The 26821-nt window shown below is 52.4% G+C and overlaps 1 protein-coding gene, 1 long non-coding RNA gene, 1 other non-coding gene and 1 pseudogene across 13 annotated transcripts; 1 reads left to right on the top strand and 3 right to left on the bottom strand.

Annotated features, from left to right (window-relative positions):
* Window positions 1–440: 440 nt before the first annotated feature.
* MCAM (melanoma cell adhesion molecule) lies at window positions 441–13991 on the bottom strand. Of its 11 annotated transcripts, XM_074015440.1 has the most exons (18): window positions 13536–13991; window positions 10152–10354; window positions 9003–9302; window positions 7573–7697; window positions 7267–7474; window positions 7113–7183; window positions 6922–7009; window positions 5185–5364; window positions 4942–5063; window positions 4681–4843; window positions 4467–4585; window positions 4223–4364; window positions 3946–4067; window positions 3696–3837; window positions 3506–3601; window positions 3172–3319; window positions 2765–2882; window positions 956–2324 (listed from the first exon to the last, which is right to left on the bottom strand). In XM_074015440.1, the coding sequence occupies exons 8-18, from the start codon at window positions 5219–5221 to the stop codon at window positions 2295–2297; spliced, it is 1239 nt and encodes a 412-aa protein (XP_073871541.1). In that variant the 5' UTR covers window positions 5222–5364; window positions 6922–7009; window positions 7113–7183; window positions 7267–7474; window positions 7573–7697; window positions 9003–9302; window positions 10152–10354; window positions 13536–13991; the 3' UTR covers window positions 956–2294. The 11 variants fall into 11 exon arrangements, with proteins under 11 accessions (XP_045226863.1, XP_073871541.1, XP_073871540.1 ...); XM_074015439.1 differs by lacking the exon at window positions 9003–9302; XM_074015443.1 differs by lacking the exon at window positions 2765–2882.
* Window positions 9714–11247, top strand: LOC135967144 (uncharacterized). The gene is made up of 2 exons (XR_010581038.1): window positions 9714–10147; window positions 10893–11247. It is a non-coding gene; the product is annotated as an uncharacterized lncRNA (long non-coding RNA).
* A 1740-nt stretch (window positions 13992–15731) lies between the features above and the next one.
* On the bottom strand, window positions 15732–15858 carry LOC123568974 (small nucleolar RNA ACA64). Its single transcript, XR_006692516.2, has one exon. It is a non-coding gene; the product is annotated as a small nucleolar RNA ACA64 (small nucleolar RNA).
* Window positions 15859–20070: 4212 nt separating this feature from the next.
* On the bottom strand, window positions 20071–20820 carry LOC102115800 (large ribosomal subunit protein mL40 pseudogene; annotated as a pseudogene).
* Between the last annotated feature and the right edge of the window lie 6001 nt (window positions 20821–26821).

A 26821-nucleotide genomic window follows, 5' to 3' on the forward strand; every position in this document is an offset into this window, starting at 1 on the left:
GGCCTGGTTTCCCCAGGGAAGGGCAGCAAGGAACACGGACCAGAAGCCTGTCCTCAGTAATGTGACTATAGTGAGCTTTAGCAAAAGTTTTTCTATATAATGACATTTTACTTATCTCTTACCCTTTCCTCAGTTTTCCCTTGCCTTTAACTAATAAAAATTGGGAGATAGAAATTTTAAAGTCCTCCTTATTCAAGATTTTGAAATTCTTAGCCTGGGGGTGCTGGAGAGAACCTGATGCTTTCTCCAGAATGAAGAGTCCCAATTTGTATATCAGTGTTAAGAAGAAAACAAACACATAGATAAGATTTTCGTGGACTATTTTAAAAATGTGTCATTAATATAAAAAAATTTATATTAGCAGTATTTAATCATTCTCACCTGTAAAGAATAACAGAAGGTAAATATTCTTACAGAGAATAGCAGAGCTTTAAGATTCATTTTCATTTTAAGTCCATTTTATTTTGCCAGTGTATTAATGTTTAGAAGTCTGTTATACTAATGTTATTTATTAATTTTTTTCATTTCCATATACAGTTAACTAAAGAGCTTTTTCAAGCACCCATGTCTGTAAAAAAATATTTTTAAATAAAGTTTCTTTTGTTGTAGCGGACTTGAGTTCTTGCTCATTCAGGGGGTTGGGAGGTAATAGTCGAGTTGCCGTAGGACCAAATGCCAAGGCCCCCTTCCTCATGGCGGTGAGCCTGAGCTGCTTCAGTTCCAAATGGCAGGAAAGCATAGGAAGGGGACACAGCTCCTGCTAATAGCCTGCCAGGCCCTTCATGCTGCGTCATCAGGGCAGTTTGGCTGCTGAAAAGTAGAGTGACTGTCCGCTGTGTGGTAGAACTTGAGCCATTTGCTCCAACTGGAAACGGTTTTGTGTGCCTTTTGGTTGTAGTGTCAGAGGCCCCCAGGTTCCTGTGGTACCCATGATGAATAAAAAGCAATGTAAGACTTCTGGGACAATTAAGCTTTATTTTTCATATATATACATATATAAAGGAAACAGTTTGCAAACTTACACACCTGACAAAACCATATATACACACATATGTATGCATACACACAGACACACACCCAAAGCTCTAGCCAGGCCCCTGTTTTTCATCCCTAAGTACCATTCTCTCATTTGGGCCCTTCTAGGTTGGGGCTCCTGAGCTTGGTTTGTAGAAGTTTGGTGCTAATATAACCATAGCTTTAATCCCCGTGAAAGACAGTGTAGACCTCATCTTTGTCCGCTTCCCCTGCCTTTCACTCACGTGATCCATCAAGACAGCCGTGGGAGCCAAGTGAACACGGGCGGTTGAGGCTAATTCACTTGAACTCAAAAACAGTGCCCAGCTTCCTCACTGCAGGCACGTATCTTTTTTTTTTTTTTTTTTTTTTTTGAGACGGAGTCTCACTCTGTCGCCCAGGCTGGGGTGCAATGACACGATCTCAGCTCACTGCAAGCTCCACCTCCTGGGTTCACGCCATTCTCCTGCCTCAGCCTCCCGAGTAGCTGGGATTACAGGCGCCGACCACTATGCCCGGCTAATTTTTTTTGTATTTTTAGTAGAGATGGGGTTTCACCGTGTTAGCCAGGATGGTCTCAATCTCCTGACCTTGTGATCCACCTGCCTTGGCCTCCCAAAGTGCTGGGATTACAGGTGTGAGCCACTGCGCTCGGCCCCGGCACGTATCTTTTAAGGAATGACACCAGTTCCTGGCTTCTGCCCAAAGAAAAAAATGTCACAGGAGACTTGGAAGAGGCAGACAGGAAGGTGGTGGCGGCAACACTGCAGCTGCTTCTGGATGCCGCTGGGGTGCTCTCCAGAGCCGGTGTGAACAGCACACTTAAACATGAGCAGGTGCCTGGCTCCAGTGCGTCCTCACTTCAGTGGTGCACTTGGATGATGGAAGCCATTCTTTGGGGCAGGAAACCAGCTCAGCGAGGCTACCCAGCTCAGCTGCTGGCAGGAGCCAGGTATTTACAGCCATAATGTGTGTAAAGAAAAAACACGTTCTGCAAGAAACTCTCCTACCCGCTCAGGAGGCGGGGGCTCCTTGCTTGGCATGAGCTTCACTCAATGTGGAGATGGTGGCGGACTGGTCCCTGAAAAGCGGGCCTTCTAGGGCCAAGTGAGGTTCTCAGGACAGCTCTGGTCCTAACCCAGTGGCCCTCTGAAAGGGGGTGTGCAGGCGAGTGGAGCAGGAGGCTTCTCTCTAGTCCCTTTGGAGGCTTTGGTTGAGAGAAGAGTGAGCAGGGAGCTGGGAATGGTCCAGGCAGGGAAGGGAACTGAAGTGATTCGGGGCTAATGCCTCAGATCGATGTATTTCTCTCCCTAAAAGTGGGAAGAGGAGAAGAGGGAAACACGGAGACGGTGCTCAGAGTTGAAGGTGTGAGCACCGAGAGGAAGGAGAGATGGAAGCAGAAGCCGATGAACTTGGTGCGGCAGCCTTGGGGAGGAAGCAAGGATGGGCATGGCAGGCCAGGGAAGGAGGGCGGCCCCCGTTTGACTGCACTGGTGAAATGGCCACACCCAGAGTCATGGGCATTGGTCAGGAAAAGATGATGGGACAGGGTTTTTCTCAGTCTTCCTCCAAGCTCCCTCAGCCACTTGCCTGGCCCTGCCATCTGTGAGTGGTGTTAAGAAGGCAAGATGGGGCCTGCTCCCTATCTCTGACAAAGAGGGGTGAAGGATAGAGAGTTAGAACCGTTAGCCCCTGCTGCCCCCGGTCCTTGAGGATGTGGCAGGCTCTGGCCACAGGAACCGCCTCCTACCTGGTCTCCTGGAGCCCTCTTGTCACCGCTGCTGCCCTGCAGGAGGCCCATCTCTTCTGGGAGCTTATCTGACTTAACTTCAACTACAAATTCACTCTTACGAGACGGGGGCAGCGTGCTGGGAGGAGGGAGGGAGGCGAGAGGTTGGCACCTCGGGGCCGCAGGAAGGGAAGGGCCCACTGTGAAGGATGTGGGATGGTTGAGGGCTCCTTGCTCCAGGGCCAGCCCAGGGCAGGGAAGCAGGTCATGAGACCATGTGGCTGATGGAAGCTGGGCAGTGGGCAGTGGAGCAGGGAGCACCCTGGCCCAGGGCCCCACTTCTGCTCTCGAGGGGCAGGCGGGCGCTGGGCAGGCGGCAGGCTGGGCGGCAAGATGGGCGGGGGTGGAGGGGCCAGTGTTGGGCTTACATCTCCTGCTTGCCTGAGCGCCCGCACGGCAGCTTGCCCTTCTTATAGAGGAAATAGAGGACAGCACCCAGCACTGCCAGGACCAGGATGCACACAATCACAGCCACGATGACCACGCCCTGGCTCTCCGGCTCTGGCAGCTTTCTCTCTGCGCCACAAAGACACTCCTCGTCACTCCCTGCTCCAGGCCACCTTGTCGCCATTGCTGCCCCAGCCAGTCCAAGGCCGACAAGATGAGGCTGCTACTCACCTTTCTGGACAGGGCTCTCTGGGGAGGGACGGGGCAGAAAGGATGCCCTGGCACAGCCCTGTTCTCTTGCCAGGCCTGGCTTACCTGTGGAGGTGCTGTTGGCTCTGGTATGAGGACTGGCAGTGGAAGTGCTGAGGCCAGTGGTTGTGTTGGAGTCTGGTGTGAGGGTGGTTAAATTGACTAGGAGGCAGAGGGAGGGGTGTTAGGAGAAGCGCAAGTTACTGCCCGTGCCTGGGCCTGCCCCTGCCATCCCCTGCAGGGATGCAGCCCTCACCCAGCTCCAGGAAGAGGACGCTGGTGTTTTTGCCCAGGTCGTTGGAGGCCGTGCATTCAACACCTGTCTCCAACAGCTCTGGGGTCACGAGGACATTCAGGGTGCTCAGGACTCGCTGTGGATCTTGGTCTTGTTCACTTGCCTGCAAGGAAAGGAAGGAGGCAGCTCAGGGGATGGGGAGGATCTCTGGTCCCGGCCGCAAAGCCCAGGCGGGGATTGGGAGAGGGTGGCAGATGAGACACCTGCTCACCGTGCCATTGACGTTCCAGGAGATGGTGGGCCGGGGGTGCCCTGACGCTTCACAAGACAGATTCAACATCATATTCTCTTTCACCCACACCTTCCTCTCCTTGAATGCCATCCAAGGGGGACCTTGGGGAGGTAGGAAGGGGTGAGGCGGCAAGCCCAGCTAGCCCGCCTCCCCCTCCGCACCAGAGCTCCCCAGAGCAGCAGGTGGCTTTTTGTCAAGAGCTTAAAAACCACCCCACTTGGGGTGACCTGGTCTCTACCCAGAGGGAGGGCCTCACCAAAAACGGCCACATTGACCAGCTGTGTGCGGTTCAGGCCGGGTATGCTGGGCACAGAGGCCACACAGCGGTAGCCGCCTCCTGCCTCCCGTTTCAGGTCATGCAACTGGAGCACAGGCCCCCTTTCCAGCACCTGGCCTGTCTGGGATGAGAGATGGGTCAGAGGGTCTGGGGAAGAGCACACTCTTGTCACCCCCAGCCCCACTCACCCATCAGCCCCTTGCTCCCCAGACCCGCCTGGTACCTCTTCTCTCAGCCACTGGAACTCGAGGTCCTGGCTGCTCTCTGCCTTACAAGTCAGAGTGAGGCTGCTGCCTTCCTGTCTCTCAGGGGCTGCGGGACTCACTCGGACGTCAGACACATCTGGGGGTACAGCAATCATGTCACCCAGGGCAGGGCAGGGCCAGTTCCCTATTGCCCCAGTCTGCTCCCCCTGTCCTGGGTCCCCAGCTCCTCACAGTTCACCAGTAGTTCCTGTGGTTCACTCGGCAGCGATATCATGGTGTCCAAGTCCAGGCCCTGACATTCATAGAGCCCACTGTGTTCCTTCTGGGCAGGCTCTAGCACCAGGACCCCGTTGTCATTGGTTGTCTCTTCTTCTGCCTCCCTGGTGCTGGGGTTCTGGGGAAGACTGGGGAGGTGAGCAGAGTGCTCCTCCCGCCACTCCACCCGGGTCTCTGCTTGCATCCCCATCTGCACCCAGCACAAAGCCCCCACACCTGCTTGCTGATGCTGAAGTGCGGTGGAGGGTTGCCATCGGCCAAACACCTGATTTCCACGCGGTCCCCTTCCTTCAGCATTCCCACGGGCTCCACTTCCAACCACACTTTTTCTGTCGGGTCTGCATAGGCAAAGGGGGTAGCTCTTGGCCCATGAGTCAACCCTGGGCTGGAGAGGGAGGGGCTAGCAGGAGTTTCCAGCAGCCCCAGCCCCAGTGAGCAGAGAGTCAAGTTAGCACTCACAGAAAACAGGGACAGTCACTTCCCTGGACTCCTTCATGTGGTTCCCACTAGGCAGCCGATAGTTGAGCTCACAGTAAAACTGGGCATCTTTGTCTTCTTTAACCAGCTGAGCCTTCAGAATACTCTTCAAGGTGTACAAACCACTCGACTCCACAGTCTGGGACGACTGAATATGGACCCCTGGGCAGGGAGGAAGGGGAGGAAGACTCAGCCTCAGTCCCACCTCCAACCCCACCCTAGGGTTGTCCACCAGGGTTCGTAGGTGTCCATCTAAAGAGTCCCGTGTCCCCTGTAGAGGGCCAGGTACAAATGCAAGCTGGAAACCCTTCAACCCAGCACTTTCACTGCTCAGGGTCAACCCTAGAAAAACATTTACAGGTCTGCTCATGCTCATATCCAAGGATGTGTGCAAAGAATGCTGCAATGATAAAAACGAGCAGCTGTCTAGATGTCCACTAACTGGGGAATGGTGAACTCGACTACATGATATGCATAGTATGGAAAACTCGGCAATAAGCAAAACCATCAGCTGATCTAAATAGACTGACCCAGAAAGATCGTACAAAAGAAATTGTCTAACAATGTACACCATACAACACCACTTAGATCAGGCTTTCTCAGCACTACTGATAATTTTTTTTTTCTTTTTTGTTTTGAGAGGGAGTTTCGCTCTTGTTGCCCAGGCTGGAGTGCAATGGTGCAATCTCGGCTCACCGCAACCTCCACCTACCTCCTGAGTTCAAGTGATTCTCCTGCCTCAGCCTCCTGAGTAGCTGGGATTACAGGCATGCGCCACCACGCCCGGCTAATTTTGTATTTTCAGTAGAGATGGGGTTTCTCCATGTTGGTCAGGCTGGTCTTGAACTCCTGACCTCAGGTGATCCGCCCATCTCGGCCTCCCAAAGTGCTGGGGTTATAGGCGTGAGCCCAGCCAGCACTACTGATGTTTTAGGCCACATTGATTCTTTATTGTAGGGGCTGTCCTGTGCACTGTAGGATGTTAGCGACATCCTTGGCCTCTCTACCTACTAGATGGCAGTAGCACCCCCTCTAAGTGTGACAACTAAAAATATCTCCAGACATTGCCAAATATCTCCTAGGAGGAGGGGGTACAAAATCACCCCTGGTTAAGAATGACTGATTTAGATAACAAAAAACAAAAGCCTATATCGTTCTAGAAATGTTTCTATATATGAGCAAATACATAGAAATAGGCTTGAAAGAACACACCCTGATTGATAACAGATATTATTTCTGGGAGGGGGTCTCAGGCAAGAAGAAACTTCTAGATTTTTTGTCAGTTTAAATTCTCATGAAAATATTTTCAAGCACCATTTGTATATTTTTTTTTTAGTTAAAAAGCTTAAAGAAAACAGAAGGCAAGTTCCTGTGTAGTACCATAGGCACAGCTCTTTTTAAGAGATGGGGTCTCGCTCTGTCACCCAGGCTGGAGTGAGGTGGCACAATCCTAGCTCACTGCAGCCTCCATTTCCTGGGCTCATATGATCCTCCTACCTCAGCCTCCCAAGTAGCTGGGACCACAGGCACACACCACCATGTCCGGCTAATTTTTTTATTTTCTGTAGAGACGGGGTCATCCTATGTTGTCCAAGGTGGTCTTGAACTCTTGGCCTCCAGAGATCCTCCTGCCTTGGCCTCCCACAGCACTGAGATTACAGGTGTGAGCCACCACACCTGGCCCAAGGGTGGCTTTTGGGAGCAGAAAGGGCTACTCACGGTTCTTCTCCTCCTTCAGAGGCCGGCCATTCTTGTACCAGATGACTTGAGGAATGGGGTACCCATTCCTCCCTACACAGGTTGCGACCTAAGGAGCACAAGGTGTAAGTCTCCCTGCCTCCCAGCCCCTCTGCAAGCCCCATCTCAGCTGCTGCGCACCAGCTGCCCAGCCCATCTGCCACACATCTCACCTCCTCAGGCTCCTTACTGTCCACAGGGATGCCCAGGGCGTTGACCTGGATGTTTGGCTCCTCTGGAGCTTCTACAAGAAAATAGAAATGAGGGGGACATGGGACCACGCCCCACCACCCTCACTGCCCAGCTGGCAGACATGGGGTCACGCACTGTAGACGCGGAGTTGGATGCGGTGCTCCTGGGACCGAGGGCGCTTGCCCTGGCACAAGAAGATGCGCTCGTCGTGGGGGGTGACTTGAGTCAGGGCCAGAGTAGCCCCTCTGTCCTGGAGGCTGAGCCGGTGCTGGTACTCCCCAGGTTCACTCTGGCCCTGGCCCTGGCGCACACGGAAGATGGGTATCCGCTTCTCCTTGTGGACCTAATGGGAGGGGATACAGAGGAGGAGAGGGTCCTGGGCTACAAGAGGGGCAGAGCCTCCCACCCCGGGCTGCGCTTTGCAGGAGCCCAAGCACTCACAGAAAACCAGTCGACATGGCTGAGGTTGCCTTGGGACTGGGAGAGGCCGCACTTCAGAAGGGCTGTGCTGCCCACTTCCACCTCCACCAGCTCAGGCGCAGGCTGCTCAGCCTCTCCGGGCACACCTGGGGGAGGGAGGCGGGGCCCCCCGCAGCTGTGTCAGCTCCAGCTGCTGTCCGCCCCTCCCCTCGCAGCGCTGCTGCAGCTGTTTTTCCTGCCACTCAGAGCGTCTGCAGAGGGCCCTGTCCTCTGAACGCTGGACCCCCCGACCTGTGCCCCACCTGGGCCAGCCCTCTCCCCGTCCAGGAGACCCCAGGTCCCTGGAGCTGAGCAGAGATTGAGCAGAGACTGAGCACCGAGCAGCTCCAGCTGAGGCTGGTAGAGGGGCTGAGAGGGGCAACCCAGGCTCCGAGCCAAGAGGAAGGCCCCTTTCCTTCCAGGCCCCCTCCTCTCCGGGTGAGCTCAGAGTGTGGGAATGCAAGGCATGTGCCAGGCTGGGGCACACAGGCCCTTTTGTGTCACCACCGCCAGGGGAAGACACCACTACTCTACCCTCTGCCCTCCAAAATCCCTGCCCTAACTCCCCACAAGACCCAGCGGGCTAACTCTGGCGGAAGTTCCCGTCTCATGCTCCCTCAGCAGCACCTCCATAAACTCCGCACACACCCGGGACCCCACCCTGGGAAGCCGGTAAGGATGGAGAGGTCAGAGTCTCCTCCAGGGGTCAGGGCAAGGGCCAGGCAGTGGGCAGGAGTGACGTCAGTGGTGCCAGCGTGCTGCCAGCCCTGTGAGGAGGTGATGTCACTCGACACCATCTGCCTGGGCTCTGGGATGCCTGGGTTGTTGCCTTGGCTCTCGGACAAGGAGGGCAGGTGGAAGGAGGGGTCTCCAACCCGGAGCCTCAGACCCCTGACTCCTTCTCCCAGAGCTAGAAGAGCAGGGCAGGGTGGAGCTGGACCGGCTGCAACTGTGGAGCCCGATTTAGCCCTTTCCCCAGAAATAAAGTCAGCCTGGGAGGCAGTAGCCTGGAATACCCCAGGGACATGGTTGGCACCTGGGCATGAGGCCAGCGAGCTGGGTATTGCCTAGCCCTCCCCTTCCCCAGCCGGACAGCGGCTGGGACGGCGGAACGGGAGCTAAGAGAAACACGCGACACAGCTGCGGGCCATACAAGGGCAGCGTGGACCCGAGAGCGCCCGGCTACCAGGCGGATCCAGAGAAACGCTCCAAGGTGCCCGGGCGCTCTTCCCACCTGAATGTGGTCCCCAAAATAAGCCGGCGGGCGCTTCCAGTATGGGAATCCTCCATCCCTCATCTCTGTCCCCTATGATCCCATCACTTGGGGAGGCGCGAGGCGACCCACACCGCCCCGCAACCCATGCCAACGCCCAGCTCGGGCGGGAGCCGCCGAACCTCCCGCTCTCGCTCACCTCCAGCCTGGCGCGATGCCCAGGCGGGAGGGGGAAGGGGTGGGCCGGCGCACCCCCTCCAGCGAAGGAAGCTGCCTTTTCCAGCAACAGGCGGGCGCGGAATTCAGGCTTTGAGGATGCGCCCCAGCTGCGCCTCCTGCCCGGCTTCAGTTGCGGGCCTCCAGAGTGAGCACCTCAGGGACGACTCCCCCCAGCACCCCGAAAGGCTGGGCTCCACCCCTTCTCGCTCCCAGAAGCAGCCTCCTCCCCGCCTTCCCAGTGCTGCTCCCGGGATACTCTAGAATCCCCGCTGCAAACTGGCTGCAAAGAAGAGTTGCTCGTGAGCAAGGCGCCCGGCGGTCGGGGACCCGGGGAGGAGGCGCGTCCTCTCGGACGCAACGCCCTGACCCTGCCGCGCCGCTGGCTCTGCTCGCTGGCACGCTCCACCGTAGACCCCTAGCCGGGGCGCGGCCCCCCTACGAACTCACTCACCCGCGACGCGAGGACAGCAGCAGCAGGCGGCGAGCAAGAAGGCGCAGACCAGCCTGGGAAGCCCCATGCTTCCCCGCCGGAGGGCGAGAGCCAAGTGAGCAGCTCAAGGCTGCCGGGGGCTGACGTCAGGGGGGCGGGGGAGGGGGCCCGGAGCGCCCGGGCCCGCCCCGCCCCGCGCTGCCCCCAGCCCCCGCCCCGCGCGCCGCAGCCCTAGGGGGCGGGCCCCGGCGCCGCCAGCCCGGGAGCTGCGCCCAGGAGCGCAGCCGGAGGTAGGCCGGAGCCGGACTCCCAGGCTCCTGGCTTGGGAAGGCTGAGGGGGTAGTGACAGGTGTCTAGGGGTCTGACTGACCGAGGTGGCAGCGAGGAGAAGCTGTCCCGGATGCCCGGAGTCGCCCCGGGTCGAAGCCAGCCAGGCTCACCCCTGTTGAGCCCCTGCCAGCCAATGTAGCCTCTGGGGGACCTCCTGGGGGAGGAGCAGTAGCGGACCTGGTCCTCAGTGTCCCCAAGGGGCCTCCCAATTGGCTCCCCTCCCCTGCCACAGAGAATTCAGGCCGGCCTCGATCGCTTCCCAGAACGATTGCACCACTGTCGCTGCCGCCGGCCTGGCACTGCCTCAGCCTCACAGTGCTGGCAGCTTTGGGAGAAGAACCCTGTGCCAGTCCCACAGACCAGAGGTACCTGTATGGGGAGTGGAGAGGGTGCCTTCTGGGCTGTCCCTTCAAACCCAAGCTGCTGCAAGTCTAGCCTTTGACCAGAGAAAGGAAGGAGGGGGCTGAATTCGCAGGCCCAAGGTGTTCACACTTGTCCAGACCTGGGCCTTGAGAATCATGTTTCTTCCCTCTTCACTCTGGAGCCTACCCTGGGACTCAGTTTCCCCTCACCTAAGAGAAAGAAACAGGGAGAAGAAAGAGTTAATGGGCGAGGGGTCCCCAGCCTGACCCTGCAAACCTGTTGCTGTTCCTGATCATTGAAAGGATCCCTGCAGCAATGACCCCCACGCCGTCTTCCCCAGCCCTGTTGGTGGTGGGTCCATAGCTGAGGGAAGAATCAAATCAGCCCTGCTTGGGTGGGGAGCTCTGCAGCTACCCTTCTCCCAAAAAGACTTCTCCCTGGGTCTTCTGGCCTCTTGAACTAAGGCTCTAGGGAGGGGGAGGGGCTCTTGCCTCACTGTGACCCCAGCAGCCTGGCCTCAGAAAAGGGGTCCACATCTCCTGGTGCGCCTTCACCAGGGAGTGCCAAATAGGGGCCTGGATTTGGGTAGAGGTGTGTTGCCCAGCGGGGCCACCCCTCTGCTGGCTGGGGGAGGTGGAGGGTGAGCCGGCAAACCCCAGAGATGGCCAGGTGACTTGAGAGCATGCTCGGGGTGGCGTTTTGATGACGCAGAGATGACTGGCAAACCACACCAGCCTTGTCTTTCAGAGCTTTGCCGACCCCTCCTCCATGGCCATTAGTCTCCAGCCAGAGGCCGTGCAGAACCCAGGCCCGCCGGGCCAGGGGCCTGGAGCCTGGAACTTGGAGCCTGCCGGGAGAACAAGAGGAGGACCCTGGCACCCCCTCCGGAGTGAATTTATGGACTGGCCCCAGGCCCAGAGCTGAATAGATGAGAATATTTTGTCTGCTGGGCTGGAGTGGGAATGGTTGAAGGATGCCATTTGCCCTGGCAGGCCCGGCTGGGCATGGAGCTGGCCTCCCTGCCCAACCCCCTTCCTTCACTTAACACCATTAACTAATCATTCGCCTCTCTGGCCTGAAAACAAAGCCAGCTAACCACCAAGGACAGTCAGTTCTGAATTCTTCTTCCGCTGGAGGAGAGTGAAGCCAGGTGGGGGTGGAGGAGTTTTCTCTGCAGTGAAAGGGAAATGAGGTTAGAGCCTAGAGCCCAGGGTGACGTCCCTTCCCCTGCATGGCCCCACCAAACAGGCACAGAAGACTGTCCTTTAAGGAAGCCAGTAGCCTGGGGCTGTCTAGGCTGCTCAGGAGTGGGTCATAGCCTCAGGGGACAGACAGCTTCGGGATGGTTTCATGAGGTGGGCACTTTGGGATTCCAAACTAAAGAGGGGTCAGGACCTCGGAGAGGACTCAGGAATGGAGGCAGGGAGCAGGGTGGGGGGAGCGGAAGGTGAAGGGGATCAGCCCTCAGCTCCCCTTAGAGGCCGGAGGCTAGCACTCCAGCAGCAGCAAGAGAGAGAAGGTGGCTGCTGGACTTCCAGCAGGACAGGATTGACAGCCAGCAGAAGGGAGTTGGAGGAGGAGGCCATGGCCTTCCACCCTGCAGGGCCCCAGCACATGGACTGGGTTGGAAGAGCCTGGCTCAGATGTAGGCCAGGGCCAGAAGAGGCCCTGGGGGCAGAGTCCTAATTCTTACTCTTTTTTCCCTCCTTGGGTTGCAGGCAAGAAGGCTGCTTTCCTCCAGCCCCATGGTGGACCTGGGCCCCTCAGACGTGAGGGACCCTCCTGCGCATAATGTCCTCTGCATGTCTCTGGTATAGGTCTGATCACAGGTGGAGAAATTGAGGCCAGGTGGGATGGGGGGTGGGGGTCCTGGTTGGGCTCCTCAGCCACATTCTCCTGGGTGGGTGGAGCTTTCAGCTCATTGTAAGGAGAAGTAGAGCCCTGGGGAGTTGGAGGTAAAAAGACAAGGATGGACCTGTCCCCAGAGGCCGGGAAGGGGCAAGACTGGAACCCAAGTGTCCTCTCTCAGCTCCAGCATAGGGAACTTAATGACTTCCAACCCATCCTTCTGGATCCAGGGGCCTTGACCAGGATGTGAGGATGTGAGAAGGGTGGGCTGGGCTGAGGAAGGAAGCTGATAAAGAGGTGTTTGCAGCTGCTATGAGAACATGGGGTGGGGGAGTCCCAACAATCTTGGCAGTTATGGAGACTGGGGAACCTCCTGGCCAGGCCAGATAATAGGATCCGGTCTGGGTCTTTGGAGGGGGGGGAAGGTGGAGAATTTTTCCAGAATGTGGGTGTGAGTAGGAGAGGATTGTACTGAAGGAGTGAAAACAGGGTAGAAAAGGGGGGGGGCAGGAAACCGGATACTGTACTGGGGGGCCTGTGGGAGATGTGGGGGAAGAGACTGAATCGGGGGAAGCAGCCCTGCTCCCGCCGGACGCTGTCTCACCCATGTCCTTCGCACCTGACCCAGGGCAGGAGGAAGGAGGCACAGCCGGGATGGAGGTGTACCCCACAACACCTTGGGAGAGAGGGAGGATGGCCTTCTGGGGGATGGGGGGACTATTTTTAAACTTGGAAAAACCGTGAGTTCATCTCCATTCTGGAGGCTGCAAAGGCCCCATTGTACAGGGGTCTAGAGAGGGGGAGCAGAGGGAGGGGGCAACGGGCACAATGGCGAGGATTATGTTGGAGCAGGCAGGGGGGTAGAGGGCGGAGAGCGGGGGAGGGGCTGTCTTCGTCACAGCTGGCCTACTGAACTCTGGGGTCGAGCCAGGCTGGGGCTTGAACTGGGGGGGCGGGGCCCACCCTCACAAAGATCCCTGTTGGGGAACTGGGGTCTCTGACATCCGGTGGCCCATCATGGGGAGGGGGCTGACGGTGGGATTCCCACAGCCTGGCTTTCCCAGGGACCGCAGGGTCTGTTCCCAGGCTCCCAGCATTCCGACGACTCCCCTGAGAGCTGCTGGCCTCTTCCCTCCGCCCCTTCCCTGCCAGGGAGTGGGGGGAGAGAAGGAGAAAGGATGTGGATGCATCAGGACTCTTCCTGGGGATGATGGACTCTTAAACCAGAGGCAGGGATTGGGTGGGCAGCAGTGGGTGGTTAGGGTAGGTTGATGGGGATTATAGCCCTCCCACTGGAGCCCCCAACCCCGCGGACCCCTCCTCGGACCAACTGGGGACTGTCCTTCTGGTACTTAGGAGCCTCCGCACGGGGGCCAGCCCACCTGCCGAACCTCAGGCCTCCGGCACCCAGGGTCTCCACCCAGGGGACCCGGCCGCGGCGGGAAGGCGCCGGCGCTAAGCTCCCCAGGAGCCGGCCTCGAGGTCCCGCCCGGCGGAGGCAGGGGGCGGGGATCCGGCCGCTCGCCCCAACCCAAACATTACCATAAATGCTCAGGCGACCGCGGGTGGATGGGCGCGCGGGGACCCTGGGGCTCTCCGGAAGTCCCGGATCCGGTCCCCAGGCTCGACCCAGCGCGGGCCAGCGCAGTGATTCAGTCTGACCAGCCGTCCTCTTTACAAAGCGGTGCAGCCGGGGAAGGCAGAGCTGGGGTGGGCGCGGGGACAGGGTGGAGAAAACCCAGGCCGTAGGGGGCGTCTCGGGGCTGCCTCCTGGGTAGGCAGTGAGACTGTGACCTCTGGTTAAAGAAAGAGTGGGGCCTTCCAGCCAGATGGCAGCGTCGGCTCCGCGGGGCCGCGGCTTGGTCTCCCTGCAGCTCTGCGTGCCCGCTGCTGTCAGCGGTGACACCCTGGGTCTCGGTTCCCCGGCCCGAGCACCTAATCCCCTTCCCTCTCCTCTGTCCCCAGCCTGCACTTGGGGAAATGAAGGGTGATGGGGGCGGGGGTGGTAGCAGGATGCTGGGAGTTTACACCTCTCCCCTTCAGGGAAGTTCACATCCGCTCCCCAAAATACCGCCACCCAGGGAGAGGAATGTCCCCAGAGAGCTCTTCAAATTAGACTTTGAGTCGTCACTGAGGGAAGGGCCAGCTGGTCTACAGGAGGGGGCCTGTGGGAAACCTGGGGGCGCCATGTTGCTGTCTTCTGGCCCCTCTCCTCCCTGAAGGACGCTCCGGCAGTTCCTCTTCCCTGCCACACGGGGCTGCCAGCAACCCAGGGGGAGCCTTGGAGAAGGTGGGTTCCATCCCACCCCCGGCGAGGCCTCGGACCCTCACTGCTGCTGCCAGGACTGATATTGGAGCTGGGAGTACAGAGGGGAGGAAAGAGGCCGGGCGTGATGGCTCACGCCTGTAATCCCAGCACTCTGGGAGGCCAAGGCAGGCGGATCACAAGGTCTAGAGATCGAGACCATCCTGGCCAACATGGTGAAACCCCATCTCTACTAAAAATACAAAAATTAGCTGGGTGTGGTGGCGCGCACCTGTAGCCCCAGCTAGTGGGGAGGCTGAGGCAGGAGTATTGCTTGAACCCAGGAGGCGGCAGTTGTAGTGAGCCGAGATCATGCCACTGCACTCCTGCCTGGGCGACAGAGTGAGATTCTGTCTTAAAAAAAAAAAAATTGTGTTAGCAGCTGAAACTGTGGTGTGTACCTGTGGTCTCAGCTACTCGAGAGGCTGAGGTAGGAGGATTGCTTGAGCCCAGTAGTTCAAGGCCAGCCTGCACAACATATGGAGACCCTCATCTCCAAAAATAAACAAATAAATAATTGTGGTAAAATGCACATAACAGAATTTTAGCCAATTTAAACGTCAGCATTCCGTGGTATTAAGCACATTCACAATGCTGTGCAATTATCACCATTATCAAGTTCCAGAATTTTGTCTTCACTCCAAGGAACTAAAATTTGAACCAAGTTTTATCTAACTCCAAAACCTGCACACTGTATGTGTCATAATTACAGCTGAATCAAGAGCTCAGTTGTGTGGTAAAGACAGGAAGTGCGACTGGGATTCAGAAAAGGGGGTGTCAGTGTGGACTGTGCTGGCTAGGAAAGTCCGGAAATATGAAGCCTTCAATGAAAGGTCAGGTTTAGATAGGGAGGATCGAGGAATGATCTTTTGAGGTAGGGGAAATGACACAAGCAAAAAGAGAGAGATGGGACCCGTGAAAGGGGCACCTATATGGACAACTACAGAATTTCCCTATCAGAAAGTGTCAGAGTAGCCATCCGGCTAGAAGATGGAGTTGGTGGGGAGGCTAGGTGACTTGTCTTGAGATTATATTCACATAGCAATCCCACTACTTTTTTTTTTTTTTTTTTGAGACAGTCTTCCTTAGTCGCCCAGGCTTTAGTGCAGTGGCTCGACCTCAGCTCACTGTAACCCCTGCCTCCTGGGTTCAAGCGATTCTTCTGTCTCAGCCTCCCGAGTAGCTGGGATTACAGGAACACCACCACGCTTGGTTAATTTTTGTATTTTTAGTAGAGATGGGGTTTCACCATGTTAGCCGGGCTGGTCTTGAACTCCTGGCCTCAAGTGATCCGCCAGGCTCAGCCTCCCAAATTGGTGGGATTACAGGCGTGAGCCACCTCACCTGGCCTAGTCCACTACTTTCATTTCCAGTATCCATTTACTTGGAGTGCATTGAGGATAGCTTTATTTATGTATTTATTTTTACGTGGCGCCTGTCAGGGCCTGGGTTTCACTGCCACACTCAGGGCAGTGCATGGTGAGCTGAGTCCCCTAGAAGCTCTGGGCACTGAATCTCACTTGTGGCCACTGGCAAAGCACAGCATGATTTTCATCCAACCCCGGGCTCCCCAACCACCAGAGGGATGTGGGTGGTTGACGCAGCCAGATCTACCTAAGTGGAGAGGGGGCTAGCTCTAGCTACACCACTCTACCCCTTGGCATCACCCTTATGAGTTACATGGCTAAGTAGAAATTCAGCACGATAGAGGGTGCATGCACGTGGGAGCTTGGGCAGATGAGATGGGCTTAGGTTATAAGGGAACAGCTTAAGATAGGGTGAGCAATGGGGAGCCACTGCAGGTTCTTGAGCAATGGAAAAACGATGTGACATTGGAATTTAGGTTTACCGTGGTTTCTTGATTTCATCTTGGCCTGAGAGCACCCCCTGGTGCCGCTAGTTTGAATTGTTTTCTCAACTTACAGAGCAGGTGGGAGGATGGGAGACTGAAAACCGGGATTGATGAATCGCAGAAGCCAGACTCTTGGGTCCTATTTCACTTCATCCTGGGTAATGACAGCCTTGCAACAAAGCTAGGGATGATATGTGGGCAGACAGGATTTGAGGTCAAGAGGGGCATTGTAGTTCCCTTCTCTGTCTCATAACTCGGTGCATATGTGTATTGTGATTTGGGATACAGCACACTAGTCAGGAACTAAGCTGGGGGCTGGAGACAGGATAATAACTAAAAACAAAAGTCATGTGCTTGAGAAACGTACAGTCTTGTGAGGGCGACAGACAAATAAGTAATTATAACACAAAGGGCTGCGTACCAGGGTGCAAATATGCACATAAAACAGTTACTTAACCCAGCCTGAGGTGAGGAAAGACGGGTTCTTGGAAGTTGATGCCTAGCTTCATTTTAGGTGATGAATAGGACGTAACTAGGTAAATGGGGGTGGGCTGTGTTGTCTGAAGTGTGACAGAGCTCGCTATGAGCAGGGGGCTGCTGGGAGTTGGTTAATATTCTTCAAGGGAAGGCTGAGGTTAGTGAAGGATGAGGCCAGATTACAAAGGATTTGTAAGCCATGGTCAATTACTCAGAGCAACAGGCTGTGTATAAATGGTGGTGTTAAGCAAGGGAGCAACCACAAGTGACTTTAAATCCATTAGAGCTCAGGCCCCAGAGGGACAGAACAAAAGGCCCCTCTTACTAAGTTTCCATTTCCCTTCTCAGATCCCTCCTTTCCCTTGGGTGATGAGGTTGAAAACAGCCAATCCCTTCTGGGGAGCCTGCCTCCGGCACACTGAGTGTGGCCTTATTTTACCTCCAACAAACCAGTTCATTTTATCATAATAGTCCCACAGTAGAATCAGAGGGAAGTGTGGGGAGGGGGGCTCTTCCCTCATATCATCCACATGTGACTGAGATCCCCTTGGCAACCTCTTGGAGGTGGGATACAGCACTTCACCGAGTCCACTAAAAACAATCCTTGCACCAACTCCACACAGTGGAGTACTATGCATCTGTTAAAAGAATGAGGACAGGCCGGGCACGGTGGCTCACACCCAACACTTTGGGAGGCCGAGGCAGGCCCATCACTGGAGGTCAGGAGTTCGAGACTAGCCTGGCCAACATGGTGAAATCCCCTCTCTGCTAAAAATAAAAAAATTAGCCAGGCATGGTGGTGCGTGCCTGTGGTCCCAGCTACTCGGGAGGCTGAGGCACAAGAATTGTTTGAACCTGGGAGGCAGAGGTTGCAGTGAGCCAAGATTGTGCCACTGCACGCTAGCCTGGGCAACAGAGCAAGACTCCGTCTCAAAAAAACAAAAACAGAAACAAAAACAAAACAAAAAACAATGAGGACAATCTCTATACACTGGTGTGGACCATAAGGGAATAAAACCCATTCAATTTGAATAAAATAGGAATCCATGACTCCAAACTGATAATAAAAAGATATCCATAAACAGGCCGGGTGCGGTGGCTCACGCCTGTAATCCCAGCACTTTGGGAGGCCGAGGTGGGTGGATCACGAGGTCAGGAGATCGAGACCATACTGGCTAATACGGTGAAACCCCATCACTACTAAAAATACAAAAAATTAGCGGGGCATGGTGGCGGGCGCCTGTAGTCCCAGCTACTCGGGAGGCTGAGGCAGGAGAATGGCGTGAACCTGGGAGGCGGAACTTGCAGTGAGCTGAGATCGCGTCACTGAACTACAGTCTGGGCTACAAAGCCAGACTCTGTCCCCCCCCAAAAAAAAAGATATCCATAAACAAATAAACGAGAAGGGAAGGCTATTCTTTATAATCTTTACTGAACATGATTTTAAATCAAAAAGATAGGTATATGGCTGGGCAAGATGGCTCATACCTGTAATCCCAGCACTGTGGGAGGCCAAGGCTGGTGTATGGCTTGAGCCCAGGAGTTTGAGACCAGCCTGGGCAACATGACGAAAACCCATCTCTACCAAAACCCAAACAAAAAAATTCCAATAATTAGCTGGGTGTGGTGGCACCTGTAATCCCAGCTATTCAGGAGGCCAAAGTGGGCGGATCGCTGGAGCCTGGGAAGTCAAGGCTGCAGTAAGACAAGATGGTGCTACTGTACTCTAGCCTGGATGACAGAGCAAGACCTGTCTCAAATAAATAAATAAATAAATGAATAAATAAATAATAAAAAACATAAAAATAGCTACCTAAAGAGGGATAGAAGGAACACCCTCCACCCTCATAATATTTGTGGAGATAGGGCAGGGTATAAATGCAGGCTGTCATATCATACATCTAAATATTTGAAATATTTGAAAGTTAACTAGCTGTTTGGTATGCTCTATCCTCCTACCTTGACAAATATATCTTCTAATGACAAAATTTAAAAATATGTAAAGCTGGCCGGGTGCGATGGTTCACGCCTGTAATCCCAGCACTTTGGGAGGCTGAGGCAGGCAGATCACTTGATGTCAGGAGTTCAAGACCAGCCTGACCAACATGGTGAAATCCTGTCTCTACTAAAAGTACAAAAATTAGCCAGGCCTGGTGGCACCTGCCTGTAATCCCAGCTACTTGGGAGGCTGAGGCAGGAGAATCACTTGAACCCAGGAGGCAGGGGTTGCAGTGAGCTGAGATTGTGCCATTGCACTCCAGCCTGGGTGACAGAGAGATACTTTGTCTCAAAAAAAAAAAAAAAAAAAAAGTAAAGCTATGGTTTTTGTATGATCCAAAGTCAACAAAATATCCAAGATAAGTTAACTTAGCTATTATTGCATATATTATTACATATATTATGCCTGGGTACCCTTATGATGGACTAGCAATATTTAGTTGAGTAATAAAGTGATACACAATTCATAATTATCTATTTATTCCATAAATTAATTTTCCTTGCCTTCACTTCAGGAAATTCCTTAATTATGTTGTTATAATAAAACATTTCTCATAATTCATGTTCTATTGCCAGTAATGCCAAATTAATTGGCCTTTCTTGAGTCATAGTTGTTCTGAGGTCTTTAAAAAAATAATATATATATATTTCTTGAGACAGTCTCGCTCTGTTGCCCAGGCTGGACTGCAGTGTGTGCGACCTCAGCTCACTGCACCCTCTGCCTTCCAGGTTCAAGTGATTCTCCTGCTTCAGCCTCCCAAGTAGCTGGGATTACAGGCACATGCCACCATGCCCTACTAATTTTTTGTGTTTTTGGTAGAGACAAGGTTTCACCATGTTGGCCAGGCAGGTCTCCAACTCCTGACCTCAAGTGATACACCTGCTTTGGCCTCCCAAACTGCTGGGATTACAGGCATGTGCCACCGCGCCCCGGGCAATTTGTTTTTGTTTTTGTTTTTGAGACAGGGTCTCACTCTGTCACCGGACTGGAATGCAGTGGTGCCATCTCAGCTCACTGCAACATCTGCACTGCAGTGCAACCTCTGCAACATGGGCTCAAGTGAGTCTCCCACCTCAGCCTCCCCCCAAGTAGCTGCGATCACTGTGCCACTGCACTCAGCTAATTTTTGTTTTTGTTTTTTTGGTAGTGATGGGGTTTTACCATGTTGCCCAGGCTGGTCTTGAGCTCCTGGGCTCAAGTGATTTGCCCGCCTCTGCCTCCCAAAATGCTGGGATTACAAGTGTGAGCCACCGTGCCCAGCCTTAAATAATTAATTAATTATTATTATTATTTTTTGAGATGGAGTCTCATTCTGTCACCCAGGCTAGAGGGCAATGGCACGATCTTGGCTTACTGTAATCTCTGCCTCCTGGTTTCAAGCGATTCTCCCACTTCGGCCTCCTGAGTAGCTGGGATTACAGGTAACCACCATCATGCCCAGCTACTTTCTGTATTTTTTTTTTTTTCATTTTGATTAAACCAGTATTTATTAACAGCATGCCTGATTCTGCGGAAAGCAGACTTGAACCCTGGTCATTCCTACTCTCAGGGGCAGCATGTTAAGGATAGCAGCCTGCAAGTCTATCTCTTAAACTCCACTTGTGTGTACACCTTGGTGACGTCACTGTACTTGCCTTCAGGGGGCTGGTAGTTAGGGATCGGTGGTGTGTAACATGGCCCTTCCCTCTCAAAGGGGAACAGGTTGGGATCCCGCTTGATGGCCTCAGCATGGAGCTTCGGGGACTCGAGTCGCAGTTCCTCCAGAGCTTCCCGCTGGGCTCCTAGCATGGCCCTGATGGTGTCCCTCTCCATCTTATGCTCTTGCTGCTTGCACAAGGACCACTTCTTCAGAAGCAGAGCTCTCCTCTCAGTCTCCTCAAAGGTGGGCTCCACCTGAGGCCGCTGTCTTGCTTTATTCGAGAACTTTAGAGGGGTAATAAAATCTTCAATAGGAATTAGCTCTTGACTAGCCTTTTCCAGTTTTCGGATCCTTCTTTTCAAGCGCTCCTTTGCTGCTTGGTCTTTTTTAGGATCTACCTTCTTCTTCTTTCGAAGAGGTTCTGATCTCATGGGAACGAGTTCCCAGAAAGACAACAATGATGCTCGCTGGTGAGTATTTCTAATCTGCGTCTGCCAAGTTCCCAGAAGCCCACTCATCGGGCGCAGGGTTACTTTCTGTATTTTTGTAGAGAGGGGGTTTCACCATGTTGGCCAGGCTGGTCTTGAACTCCTGACCTTAGGTGATCCACCTGCCTCGGCCTCCCAAAGTTCTGGGATTACAGGCGCGAGCCACTGCGCCCGGCCAAAAAATTAATTTTAATATGGAGAAACTGCTCTGCTGAGGCCTTAGCAAATAAAATTATTACTAATATGTTAAGCAAGACTTAGATTCAGAAAGGAATCATAAATGTTGTATGTCATGTTCAAATATTTTAAGGAGGCTACATATAATAAATATTTGATCCCAGAAAATATTTGAAATATTTTTTTTTCTTCTTCTTATTAGTTTTTTGAAACAGAGTCTCGCTCTGCCACCCATGCTGGAGGGTAGTAGTGCAGTCTCAGCTCACTGCAGCCTTGAACTTCCAGGCTCAAAGTGATCCTCCCACCTCAGCCTCCCAAGTAGCTGGGACTCACAGCATGCGCCGTCACACTTGGCTAATTTATTTACTTATTATTTTAAAATTTATAACAAACCTGCACATATGTTTTATTTATTTATTTATTTATTTATTTATTTAGTAGACACAGCGTTTCACCATGTTGCCCAGTCTGATCTTGAACTCCTGGCCTCAAGTAATCCACCCACCTTGGCCTCCCAAAGTTTTGGGATTATAAGCATGGGCCACTGCACCCGGACTCATTTTAAAATTTTTTGTAGTGTTGGGGTCTCTCTCATTATGTTGCCCAGGCTGTAAAATTGTTTAATCATATATAAATCTTTATCGTTTATGGTGTAATTCTTTTTGCCATCTCTTAAATCATTTCTTAGGTTTTACTTATTTCAAATTCTTTAATGCTGAGTTATTATAAAGAAAACCTCAAAAGGGAGTATGTGGCTACATTTCTTCAAATCTCTCTTCATTTGTGACTGTAACTTGGTGTTGGCCAGAAAATTAGTTTGGTAATTATTGGCATGTGGATTTTTTCCTTCATAGGTTATGGAATATATGGAGAAAGAGAGAGATAGAGATTGAGAGATAAATGACATCAAACTTAGAGAAAAGTTGCAAGGATAGTATGAAGAGTCCTCAAAGACGCTTTACCTAGAGTCACCAACTAATAACAGTTTTTGCTTTTTATTCATCACCATATCTTATGTGTGTGCAACATGTGTATTTTTTTTAATGAATTACCTGAGAGTAGGTTGCATACATCATGTCTCTATACCCCTTAATACTTCAGTATTTCCTAAAAACAAGGATTTTCTCCAATATAACCATGGTACAGTTACCAGATTTTAAAAATTTAACTTACCCAGGTGCGGAGGCTCATGCCTGTAATCCTAGCACTTTGGGAGGCTGAGGTGGTGGATCACCTGAGGTCAGGAGTTCGAGACCAGCCTGACCAACATGGTAAAAGCCCGTCTCTACTAAAAACAAAACAAAACAAAACAAAATTAGCTGGGCATGGTGGTGTGCACCTGTAATCCCAGCTACTCGGGAGGCTGAGGCAGGAGAATTCCTTGAACCCAGGAGGCGGAGGTTGCAGTGTGTCGAGATTGCACCACTGCATTCCAGCCTAGGCGACAAGAGCAAAACTCCATCTCAAAAAAAAAAAAAAAAAAAAAAAAAGAAAATTAACTTAATGCAATAGTTATTTCTAATCTATAGTCCTTATTCCAGTTTGACAAGAATACCAATAGTGTTGGCATTCTTGATACTTTTCCCTCTGGTACTGTACCCAGTCTAGAATTCTCTGCTGCATTTAGTTGGCAGGTCTCATTTACTTTCCTTTAGTCCAGAAAAATTTCTCAGACTTTGTCTTTCATGTTTGTCAATTTGGATTTGCCTGATGTATCCTTATGCTTAGATTATGGCTGTGTACTTCAGGTTGGAGCAATGCGTAAGTAACATGTAGATTTAGCATCCCTTGGTGGTTCTAGCCTGAGCCAGTCTTTACTAGGATGGCTGTAAAATGGTGATTTTTTTTTTTTTTTTTCCTGAGATGGAATTTCGTTCTTGTCGCCCAGGCTGGAGTGCAGTGGTGCGATCTCGGCTCATTGCATCCTCCGCCTCTCAGGTTTAAATGATTCTCATGCTTCAGCCTCCCAAGTAGCTGGGATTACAGAAGCTCACCACCACACCCAGCTAATTTTTGTATTTTTAGTAGAGACGGGGTTTCACCGTGTTAGCCATGATGGTCTCGAACTCCTAACCTTAGGTGATCCACCTGCTGCGGCCTCCCAAAGTGCTGGGATTACAGGCGTGAGCCACTGTGCCCAGCCTAACATGGTGGTTTTAACCTCCAGCATGTTCCTCCATACATGCCAGCCCACATTTGACTATAAAGAAGAGCCCTCTCTTCTCGTTTGTTTATTGGTATCTTTTTATAATCAGTTTGGACTCATGGACTCCTATGTTATTAAATGGGTTTTAGTCCTTGACTCTTTATTTATTTTGATGCTGAAATCAACCCAGATCGGGCCACCTCTGAGCTGGCTCCTGTGTCCTTTGATGCCCCCCACCCCTTCCCCCAACAATTTTTGGGACCACTTTTTTTCTTTCTGGCACACTCGATGTTCCAAGCTTACCTTGTTCCTTCTCTGCCCCAGCCCTGGAATCACCCATTTTCCCAAGGAACCCTGGTTTCTTTTTAGGGGGAATGGTAATTAGAAATTAAGATCTGGAGGCCGGGCACGGTGGCTCAAGCCTGTAATCCCAGCACTTTGGGAGGCCGAGATGGGTGGATCACGAGATCAGGAGATCGAGACCATCCTGGCTAACACAGTGAAACCCCGTCTCTACTAAAAAATACAAAAAAACTAGCCGGGCGAGGTGGCGGGCGCCTGTAGTCCCAGCTACTCAGGAGGCTGAGGCAGGAGAATGGCGTGAACCCAGGAGGCGGAGCTTGCAGTGAGCTGAGATCCGGCCACTGCACTCCAGCCTGGGTGACAGAGCAAGACTGTCTCAAAAAAAAAAAAAAAAAAAAAAAAAAAAGATGTGCAGAATTGCTGAAGAGCTTCTTCGGCCCTGAACCGTGTTGTTTGCAGAGCTGATGTTTGGGGTTATAGGCTTTTCCATACCAGTAACGAACACTGGATCCTGACTGACAGAGGACCCCAGGTGCTCCTTTATGGAGACATTTTTGGCTATGTTTGTAATACTTGGGGTCCTCTGAAGCTTGGATGGCACTGGGAGGGAACAGGGTAGAGAGTACAAGGATGAGGCCGGGCGCGGTGGCTCAAACCTGTAATCCCAGCACTTTGGGAGGCCGAGACGGGCGGATCACGAGGTCAGGAGATCGAGACCATCCTGGCTAACACGGTGAAACCCCGTCTCTACTAAAAATAATACAAAAAACTAGCCGGGCGAGGTGGCGGACGCCTGTAGTCCCAGCTACTCGGGAGGCTGAGGTAGGAGAATGGCGTAAACTCGGGAGGCGGAGCTTGCAGTGAGCTGAGATCGCCCCACTGCACTCCAGCCTGGGCAACAGAGCGAGACTCCGTCTCAAAAAAAAAAAAGAAAGAGAGTACAAGGATGAAAGCAAACCTTCTGTGACTATATCTTTTTATAAAGTTTTGACTTTGGGACTGTGTAAATGATTTGCATAATTAAAAAAGAAAATATAAAAGACCAACCTAAAACCATGGCAATAATATAGATTTTACTGAATGATTGATGAGGAGACGATGGGGAGGGCCATAATACACACAATAGCACAAAACAAAAGCCCTGAATTAGACATTCTTTTCTGGTTTTTCCAATCTCTTAATCCTCAATCCTCATAGTCTCTGAAAATCCCTTCTATTGTCCCAGCTAGAATCTTACGCTGAGCAAAACAAAACAAAACAAAACAAAACAAAACAAACCCTGAAGTTAGCACAACAGCAGAAATCAACTGCCGCCAGAGCAGGCTTCCAGAGGGCTTTACACTGCATCTTCCATTAGAAAATACTGCAAGGATAGAGCTTCAAGGTGTTCAGCTTTCTCAATATCTGGCTTATTTTCTTCTCAATCCCTGGGACTAACATTGTCAAACAATTTGAACTTCCTCCCTAAAGCTAGTTGGAGTGTTTGTCCCTGCCCAAAGCAGGATTACCTGCTAGGTTTCCTGGGAGTCAAGGGTTGTGGCTCATTAAAGATGGCTTTGCATTAGTGAGTCTCAGATCACTCAAAGGGGAGGTCTTGGTCCTAAACAAATGGAAATACTCTCTTAGAGGATCCTGCCAACTCTGAGAAGGCCTTTACATGCTTCTTGGTGTGGAAAACTGGCCAGTTAATTGCACATAGTGCAGGCACAGCACGTTTGCCAGGTTTGACTTTGGACATAATGAGTAGGAAGCACCAGTGGGATACCCAGGAACTCTTCATGTCCAGGAAGCAGCTGGAGCCTGAACTTTGCAGGACAGGTTCAGGCTGAAGACACAAATTTAGAAATTATTGTGTATACAGGAGAGGAGGCTATGATGGAAACAGAAAGAATATAGGAAAGGGTAATGCCTCTGAGGCAGGAAGTGGTCAGTGGTGTCAAGTGCTGCAGGAAGATTGATTAATAACAACACAGTGTTCACTGGACAAGTAAGATCCCTGAAGAGGAGATGGTACGGGTGATGGGATCAAGTGTCTTGAAAGGGAAGTGGGCACATTCTCCAAGATTTGACACTGGCAGGAGGATGCAAGTGGGCAAATAAAAACATCAGCAACACATCACAACACAACAAACCATAACCTGGGCAGGGCCTGAGAGCAGCGAGAGAGAAAGGGTAGGAAGAAGCCAGAGGAGTTTCAGCGCCTGCAGTCCTTCCTCTGCACCGTAGCGTAGCCCCTACCACGACCCCACGGCCTCAGTAAAGGTTTGCTGCACACCTCAGCTTCTTATCAGTGATGCTTTGGAGAATGAAGGACTCCGAGGCAGTGTTCAGGGCAGAGTGAAGGGGGATGGACAATTTGAGGAGCCCAGGAGTGGAGATGGAGAATTCAACCCAAGTAGGAAATTCAGCAAAGGTAACCAGGGGAAAGATAAGTCCGCTAGGAGTCCGCTAAGTATCCTTGGAGTTAGTAGAAAATCCCAGGATTCCCAATATATTTGGGATGGGGTTTCAAATATATTTTGACTATTGTTTGAGTATTAAAGAAAAGGGCAGGGCCAGGCTTGGTGGCTGACGCCTGTAATCTCAGCACTTCGGGAGGCCGAGGCGCCTGGATCACGAGGTTCAGGAGCTGGAGGCCAGCCTGGCCAACATGGTGAAACCCCGTCTCTACTAAAAATACAAAAATTAGCCGGGTGAGGTGGTGGGCGCCTGTACTACCCGGGAGGCTGAAGCAGGAGAGAATCGCTTGAACCCAGGAGGCAGAGGTTGCAGTAAGCCGAGATCGCGCCACTGCACTCTAGGGTAGGAAGGCCCAGGGTAGCAAGCTGAGCTGTTTCGAAATCTGCAGCCACCTTTTCTCAATGACAATGAAGTAATCTTCCAAGATGTTGAAAAACCTGGTGCGGAAAGTTTGGAGTAGCAGTTTGGGAATCCCCTGTAATAATCCGCTTTCCCTTGTGAACCTCAGGCACTGTCTTAAAATTTTTTGTATCCTCAATGCACTGTAGGAGCTCAACAAATGATAGAATAGATGAATAAATAGAGGAGAATGAGGAGACGGATCTGAACAGGCTGCGAAGGAGGTGCTATTCCAAAGCCCAGCCCAGAGGCAGTGACCTCGGACTCAAACCAAAAAAAACAGCTCGCGTTCAGAGGCCGGGAGAAAGAACAGCTCCCAAATTAAGGGGAGTCCAAGGCCTTGCTCTTTTAGAGGGCGGGGCTAGGAGAACGTATTCCGACGCTGCCCGTCAACGAGCCAATCCCTGCCTCAAGGGGGAGGGGATTTAATCTGTCGCCGCTCCTTCCCTTCGGAAAGTAAATACGTTCGTGCGCCATTCAAACGGACCAATGAGTGATTGACGTTGTTGCGCTTGGCCCTCACCGATTGGCTGGAGTTTGTCGTCCCTCCCTCCTCGTCATCCCTCTGGCTCCACCCCTTTGC

The sequence above is a fragment of the Macaca fascicularis genome, chromosome 14 (assembly GCF_037993035.2).
Source record: "Macaca fascicularis isolate 582-1 chromosome 14, T2T-MFA8v1.1".
NCBI lineage: Eukaryota > Metazoa > Chordata > Mammalia > Primates > Cercopithecidae > Macaca > Macaca fascicularis.